This window comes from Astatotilapia calliptera, chromosome 10 (assembly GCF_900246225.1).
Source record: "Astatotilapia calliptera chromosome 10, fAstCal1.2, whole genome shotgun sequence".
In the NCBI taxonomy this organism is placed as follows: domain Eukaryota; kingdom Metazoa; phylum Chordata; class Actinopteri; order Cichliformes; family Cichlidae; genus Astatotilapia; species Astatotilapia calliptera.
Window position 1 is genome coordinate 6,723,545 of NC_039311.1, and position 8,713 is coordinate 6,732,257.

An 8,713-nucleotide genomic window follows, 5' to 3' on the forward strand; every position below is an offset into this window, starting at 1 on the left:
TTCAGCCTTTCTTACCTTGGCCATGTCTCTGAGTATTGCACACCTTGTGCTTTTGGGCATTCCAGTGATGTTGCAGCTCTGAAATATGGCCAAACTGGTGGCAAGTGGCATCTTGGCAGCTGCACGCTTGACTTTTCTCAGTTCATGGGCAGTTATTTTGCGCCTTGGTTTTTCCACACGCTTCTTGTGACCCTGTTGACTATTTTGAATGAAACGCTTGATTGTTCGATGATCACGCTTCAGAAGCTTTGCAATTTTGAGACTGCTGCATCCCTCTGCAAGATATCTCACTATTTTTGACTTTTCTGAGCCTGTCAAGTCCTTCTTTTGACCCATTTTGCCAAAGGAAAGGAAGTTGCCTAATAATTATGCACACCTGATTTAGGGTGTTGATGTCATTAGACCACACCCCTTCTCATTACAGAGATACATCACCTAATATGCTTAAACTGTAGTAGGCTTTCGAGCCTATACAGCTTGGAGTAAGACAACATGCATGAAGAGGTTGATGTGGACAAAATACTCATTTGCCTAATAATTCTGCACTCCCTGTATATCAAGGTCAGTGGTAATTCTTTTTGAAACTCTTGTAAATGCAAGAACTCAAGAATACAGTGATGTGGGAGCTTCAAATTGATATCACAGGAGTATCTACTAAAAATCTTGGACGAGTTTGAATGACGTCGACCTGTCTTTGAAAAAGGAACAACAAAACTATTCTTTCAGTGATCAAGATGATGAGGTTCCACAAATATTTGTACACTGGATGTAGGCAATATGTCTGTGAAGGTTCTCAGTCATCCAGGTCATCGTAGTCAAAGCAGCTTGCAAAGAAAAGCGTCTGGACTTCTTTAAGTTGCTATGAAGCGCCTTGAGGCGACTTTTGTTGTGATTTGGCGCTATATAAATAAAATTGAATTGAATTGAATTGAATTGAATTGAATTGAAGACGTTTCACCTCTCATCCGAGAAGCTTCTTCAGTTCTAAGGTCAAATGGTGGAGAGTCCCAGATATAACCTAGTGGGAGTAACCCCCCACAGAGGGACAAAAGGACCCCCTGATGATCCTCTAATCGCCTGAGCTCTGGCTGATTGGGACCCACACCCAGTTTCATACCTTGGCTCAGGCGATTAGAGGATCATCAGGGGGTCCTTTTGTCCCTCTGTGGGCGATACTCCCACTAGGTTATATCTGGGACTCTCCACCATTTGACCTTAGAACTGAAGAAGCTTCTCGGATGAGAGGTGAAACGTCTTCAAGCAACTTAAAGAAGTCCAGACGCTTTTCTTTGCAAGCTGCTTTGACTAGATGTAGGCTTATTTTTTGGTTAGTTTAATGTAGACAGCATGTTTGTTTTTCTGTTTTTTTGTGAACAGACGAAGAAAATGTACAGGAACTGTGGATCTGTTGAATTGGCAGCAGTGTATGATTATACTGAAATCTGATGTGAATGTGTTTTTCCTCTCAGCTGGAGAATTTGATGCTGGACAAAGACGGACACATTAAAATAACTGATTTTGGCCTTTGTAAAGAGGGCATTACTCCAGATGCAACAATGAAAACCTTTTGTGGAACACCTGAATATCTGGCTCCTGAGGTAAGGCACTGTCTGGTGACACATTTTAAACACACCTGTGTTGTCAAGCTTGTTTAATAGCTTGTTTAATATCATAGTTTGGTCCCCTGTCTCTAGATTTGCTGCAACTGTAAATCTATTACTCATATTTTATGTGCATAAGAAGCTGTCTTGGTTGAGCCATGTAAAGTGTTCTGTTTTTGTTTGTTTTTCCTGTGTACAGTAAAACAAGGTACGTGTGAGTTGATATGTTGACCAATGTCCAATATCACTAAGAATCATGCTACACCCAAGACACCCAATCACCCAAGTTTGTGAACTTGGGAATGAGGTGATGTAGACGTTTCATGCCATACCATAATCTCAGACTAGTTCAAATCTCAGTGACCTTGACCTCAAGGTCAGAGGTCACGTTTCCTGAAAATGTTGTCAATGCGACAACTTGAGCACAAGCCAACACAGGATTTCCAAATTGTGTCAAGAGGAGTACCACTGGCGACCACCAGTTGGTTTTTTATTTATTTATTTATTAAAACAGCTTTTACCATCAAGCCATTCAACACCTCAACTACAACACTTGAATACCGACACCACACTTCACAGGATGCACACAGAAGCTGTCCTAAAGTTTCTCAAGAACATACTACACTCTGCACTGGTCACTTCATTCTTATTAGTATTTAAATAAAAATAAAAACCCTTACTCCGTCCAATACTGTACTAACTGCAACTCTAAAATCTTGTACTGCTCAGTTTGTGCTACTGCTCACTCCTGCCACTTTATCCCATGTGCAATATCCCATTACCCCCATTTCAATGGTCACATTTCTATTTAAGATTTTTTTATTTATACATTTGTGTATATATTTATATATATTTAGTCTGTTAATATTTGTAATATTTTTACTGTATTATACTGCTGAGTGACTTGTCTTCTGCACGTCAAACACATTTCATTGGAATGTTGACCCTGTGCTAGCTTGCATATGACAATTAAAACTGAAATTGAACTGAAACTGACTTATATTGGGCTCTACTATAGACAGATGGGCCACACCAGCAGAAGACCACATTGAGGCCACAGTTTGCATGGAATTAACAAATTAGACAGTAGAAGATTAGAAAAACATTGTGTAGTCTGAGTTTCAATTTCTGGTGAATTTTAGCTGGTATGGTTCCTTTTATCAGCTCACTGATATACACTGATATTATATCAGGCACAATTCGGACCCCTTAGTACCAGTTAAGCATGGTTTAAATGGCAGCTCCATTTAAACATGCAGATCACTTATTTAAAGAGTAGGAAGAAAATGATGCATTTGATTTTTTTTACACACTTAAGAGAAAAGATTAGCCCTGCTCTTTCAATCAGAAGGGGTGATGTAAAAGATGACTGGTAAGAAGTTTGAACAGAAAAAGAAGAAAAAACATATAAAGAAGAAATATTTTTGACTCACAAAAGTGTGCCATTATTTGCACCAAATGCTATGGTGTGCCAATTCAGAGTTATGGCTTTTTACTGCTGTTGAGAAATCGGTCTCTTCTTCCTCAGGTCCTAGAAGATAATGACTACGGCCGCGCAGTGGACTGGTGGGGTCTCGGTGTAGTTATGTATGAAATGATGTGTGGCCGATTGCCTTTCTATAACCAAGACCACGAGCGCTTATTTGAGCTCATCCTAATGGAGGAGATCCGCTTTCCTCGGAACCTCTCACCTGAGGCCAAGTCCCTGCTGGCTGGCCTGCTCAAGAAGGATCCCAAGCACAGGTATTAGCCCAAACTACTACTCTGTGTGGATTATATTAAAAATGCCTAGTTTACTCTCAAATAATCTCATTTGGACTGACAGGTTAGGAGGAGGTCCCAGTGATGCCAAAGAAGTAATGACTCACAAATTTTTTATCACCATCAACTGGCATGATGTGGAACAGAGAAAGGTGGGGCTTTCTTTTTTTTAACAACTTATTTCTATTTATCAAGCGCAGTCAGACAGTCCAATCAGTCATGTCTTCATTTAACAGGAACAGCAGTTACAAGTGAGTCAAAAATGAAACGATGGATTCTGGCATTCTTGCAGTGTAGCATTCTTGTTGCTCCATAGCAACATGACATGAGAGAAATAAAAAGTAACCAAATTAATAATAACATTCATGAGGAATCCCAACACTCACCAGATGTACTATAAAGTAACCACATTTTTCACACACACTTGAATTTGGGTGAGGTGGAGTGACAAGCTCCTTACACTACGATGACGGTGGATGGCTGGGAACCTTCACAGACACGGATTTTAGATGTTCTCAAATTTTGATAAATGGTAAATGTCCATGGAAAGTAGCCATCAGGCCAATCCACATGTGATAGATTCCATTGATATTAGGTTCTTTTGGTGGTGCAAAGTGTTGATTTTTTCACCAACAACCTTTTGAATTGCAACCAAAAAGTTTGGCCTACTCATCAGGCCATATCAGAGGTTTCCTCATGCTTGTGGAATACTTGATGTATATTTTGCAAATTTTTGCCAGATTTCAATGTTTTTCTTTGTCAGGAAAGGCTTCCATCTTGCAACCCTACTCCATAGTCAAGGCAAATGTAGAATATAGGAGATTGTTTTCACACTTTTAGTTGCAGAAATGTCTTAAATACATAAGGACCTGGATGACTTCTAATTTCCTACCTCACCTCTGTGCTTGTCAGTGCAGCATTTAATATTTTGGACACTAAGATTTTATTACAGAGATAAGAGCATGCCGTAGTTAGAGAATGTAGTACGCTGCAGTGGTTTTAATCAAATCTATTTAATAGACTCCAATTTTTTCATGTAAATGAAGATTGTTCTGTACTTGCAAAGGTTAATCATAGAATTCCAGAGTGTTTCATGCTACGATTAATTCTGTTTACATTATATATGCCTCTCTTAGGCAGTGTCATTCAAAGGCATACGATACATTTTCATTGCTACGCAGCTGATACCCACTGACACACCAATTCGTTAAACTGTTTAAGATAATAAATGTCCTGCGTCTAAATTCTGATTCATTGGTCCTAAAAATCTTGGAAACACAGTGTCTAACCAGATGCATACTTTGGAAGCCATTACCTAGGCCTCCAGTAATACGGTGAGGAATCTTGGAGTTGTTTTTGACCAGGATGTTCTTGATTAAACAAATATGTAGCACTGCTTACTTATTTTGTGCAGTATCTTTAAAATTAAAAATATTATTTCTGATCTTGTCCTGAAAATGCATTAATGCATTTATTACTTCTAAGCTGGACTATTGAAATTCATTATCAGGTTGTCATAAAAACTCTTTGAAATGCCTTCTGTTGATCCAAAATGCTCCAGTTGGAGTACCACCAGGTACTAGAATGAGACAGCATATTCCTCCCATACTGACTTCACTTCATTGGCTCCATGTTAAATTCAAAGTAAAATTTAAAATCCTTCTCCTCACATACAAATTGTTAAATATTTAGGCCCCATCTTTTCTTAAAGAACTCATAGTACCCTATCACCATAATAATAGAGCACTTTGTTCTCAGACTCCTGGATAAATTTATAATTAGTTTAATAAGTAGCTCTTTGAAGGAAATTTCTGTTAGCTGTTTCTGCGTAAAGCAAAAAGCTAATTGAACTAATAAAAATTAATACAAATATTAGCGCATGGGAATACAAGTGTTTTTTACTCCTTAGCCATAAAAGGCTGATTGGGTATTGTCATTACAAAATCTTGTGAATGCAATAACTCAAGAAAGAAGTCACCGAGAATTTTCAAATTAATCAGAATTTTTAATTAATCTCAAGTTTAGAGGTCAAGTTTTCTGAAAATCTTATGATTGTGATAACTTAAAAACAAAGCGACGCAGGATTTTGAAATTGAGACCATAGGTGTATGTGCTACGAGGCTACCACTGGTGGTCGCCAGTATTGCTTAACATTATTGTGAGGCAACATGTTTCTAATTTTAGAGATATTGTGGAAATGCAAGAAACAGCCCTAAATATTTGTTTAATATGCACATTGAAGGATATATCGTAGTCAAAAACAACTCCAAGATTCCTTACAGTGTTACTGGAGGCCAAGGTAATGCCATCCAGGGTAAGTATCTGGTTACACATCATATTTCTAAGATTTTTAGGGCCAAAGACAAGAACTTTAGGTTTGTCTGAATTAGAGGTCATCTAGGTTTTTACACAGTAACTTTAATAACTACAGCATGCTCTGATCTGTGTAACAAGTATTGAATGCTGCATCAAGATAAGCACAGAGATGAGGCCATAAGATGATCATTTGTAACCTTCGTTAACCCTGCTTTTGTACTGTGATAAATTCAGATTTAAAACTCTCCAAATAAACCATTCCTGTACAGATAATTAGTTAGCTGTTTCACAGCTACTCGTTCAAAATCTTTTGAGATAAACAGCCTATAATTAGTTAAGACAGCTGGGTCAAGTAGTGGCTTTTTACCCCATTTCCGCAAAAGGGTATTGGGGTAATGTCATCACCTCACTGGGCAGGTCGGCAGGCTGGTAGCATGTACACCCAAGTTTGTGAATATGATAACTCAAGACCGAAGTGATGTAGGAATTTTAAATGGATACCCTAGGTATGAGTTATGCCAACTGCATTGTAGACCCTCCTCTACATGCATGTTATAAATCCAGCATGTTACCAAGTGATATCTGTCTCTTCCAATCCCTGGTACAGCTGACCCCCCTCTTCAAACCGCAAGTAACATCAGAGACAGATACCCGGTACTTTGATGAGGAGTTCACAGCACAAACAATCACACTCACTCCCCCAAACAAGTGTAAGTATCTTCTTGTTGGACCCGTCAGCACTGATCCATCATTATTCAAAGTTAATATCACATTTCTTGGTCACTGACTTAGATTGCCTTCTTGTTACAGATAACAGTCTGGACTGTGAGGACCCCAGCCAAGAAGCTCATTTCCCCCAATTCTCCTATTCTGCTAGCATAAGAGAGTGATAGCATCTCTGCCACACACACACACACGTGTATAAACACCTTGGTTACAATCATACAGCCATAAAAATAAGTAGAGCTTTCATTTTTAAAGAGGTGTTACTCTTAGCACGATTTCAGTGCCTTGCCTGGGAGCCTTATTGTTAAAATCTGTCTTTGTCCACAGAAAGGAAAAAGCCTATCCACAGTGACTATACTGTAACATAAGAACTTCACATAGCCATCAGTGCAGTTTAACAACATAATCAAGACCATCAGACCTACAAAGATGGTGCTGCTGTTTGTACCATTCTTTTTTTCTTTTTTTTTTATATTCAATGAATAAGCCATGCAACTCCCCATGACACTTGTAAGTCCTCTAATTCAATCCTGGCTGTGACCTTTGGTGAAATATATGAAGAAGGGAGGAGAGCAGCAGTTAATCTTACTATTACACCAAAAAATCCTGCATGTCTGTTTTTTGAACATTTTTTTCTTCTGTATTATTAGCTCATTGAGTATTAAGGAATAAATTATAATATTATACAAATGGAAGGATGTGTACTGAACTCAATCCTTGTACAAGCTAACTGCAAAAAATGGACATTAGTCACTTTTTATTACTTTGTGCTTTAGAATTTTGGTCTCCCATGTGTTAGATATTGTCTTTGTAGCCTTTATCATTTAGCATTTTTGGTCCCCCAGAACACAAGTTCACTTGCTGAACATTTTACATCAGAGATGTCAGACTCATTTTACATCGAGGGCCACATACAGCCCACTTTGATCATATGGGGACCATACAAGTGAAACTGCACTTCTTTTCAGCATAAATATATTTAACTGCACATTTAATCCCTGAGATATCTTAGTATACAATAAAGAAGTGTGTTTTCAACAGAACATCTCATTATTTCTGCATGATATTTATATTAAATTATAGAAAAGGTTCTGGTAGCTCACTGCCCAGACTGTCCCATATCTGTAAAACATAAATCATTTGTTTGTTGAAATTTTTTTTCTTTGGTTTGTTTAAAAATGTAGTAAAAAAAAATGTTAAATATAATGTAAAAACGTTTTGATGCATGCTCAGTATCCAGGTAAGTAAATCCTAAAGGTTGATTCTGTTCATCTGTATGTAGTGTCTTCAGTGGGAGAAACGTTTCATCACTCATCCAAGTGACTTCTTCAGTCTCAGCTGACTCCAGGTTTCCCCAACCTTATAAACAGTACATTTGCACAATCACTGAAACTCGCCCACTAAATAAACAATGGGCTGTGAGGTCAGTTCCTTGATCTTTAATATGCAAATTTTCATGACCATTGATTAATGGCCATGAGTAACATTCACAGAGAGTTAGGGAATGCCTACAATCACAGCATTGTAAGATATGGAAAGATGTACCCTTAGGCCCCCTCCTCGATTCAAAGATGATCTTTCTATAGCACTTTCTAGTCTCTACTCTCACTGACCACTCAAAGCACTTTAGAATATAAGTCTCATTTTAACTACACATCTTACAACTAGTCATTTAGCATCAGATCCTTAATATGATCACTATCTGAGAGGCCTTTCAGAAGATGGGTAGAGATTATCACTCTGTGGATAATAGTTCAACAGAAATAAAAATTACATTTCTCAACAAAAAATTGCAAGGGCCGAGGCTCAGTCCCCAACACCCACAATGTCAAAGGTGCAGATAAAATTACTATTATAAAATGTTAAAATTGAGCAAGACAGACAGCAGTTAATGGGGCCACTGCAGCAACCTCACCACTAGGGTCACGTGGTAATGCAACACCCAGCAAAACCACGTGACTGGCCTTACCCACTGCGACCTACGTGACCCCCCTACACCACAGGGGTGTGAGTGATGTGTGATGGGCTGGGATCACAAGTTGTATGCCACAAATGTTAAAAAAAAAAAAACGATAATGAAATTTACTACATGTAGACATATTCAGTTCTTTATAGCTCCGCAAACCTCAGTTCAATTATGTATTACAATTTCTCAAGTAACATAATTTGTTGGATGGCCATTTATCCAAGAATTATTTAGGATGTTGGGGTGCAACATCTTTACCAGGATTTTTCAAAGATGTAGTATAACATTTTCAGTAATTTAACCACATAGAGGCAGTCCACCAACTCAAAAAGCAATTCAAGTG

General features: G+C 38.2%; 1 protein-coding gene across 6 annotated transcripts in view; it reads left to right on the forward strand.

Annotated features, from left to right (window-relative positions):
* Positions 1-7,442, forward strand: part of LOC113030100 (RAC-beta serine/threonine-protein kinase-like) — a 43,309-nt gene extending 35,867 nt beyond the window's left edge. For all 6 annotated transcript variants that reach the window (XM_026181218.1, XM_026181220.1, XM_026181219.1 and 3 more), the window contains 5 exons: positions 1,470-1,598; positions 3,130-3,344; positions 3,427-3,514; positions 6,286-6,388; positions 6,489-7,442. In XM_026181218.1, coding sequence (XP_026037003.1) covers positions 1,470-1,598; positions 3,130-3,344; positions 3,427-3,514; positions 6,286-6,388; positions 6,489-6,568 — 615 coding nt within the window. In that variant the 3' untranslated portion in view covers positions 6,569-7,442. The remainder of the gene's footprint in view (positions 1-1,469; positions 1,599-3,129; positions 3,345-3,426; positions 3,515-6,285; positions 6,389-6,488) is intronic.
* The last annotated feature ends 1,271 nt before the right edge of the window (positions 7,443-8,713 follow it).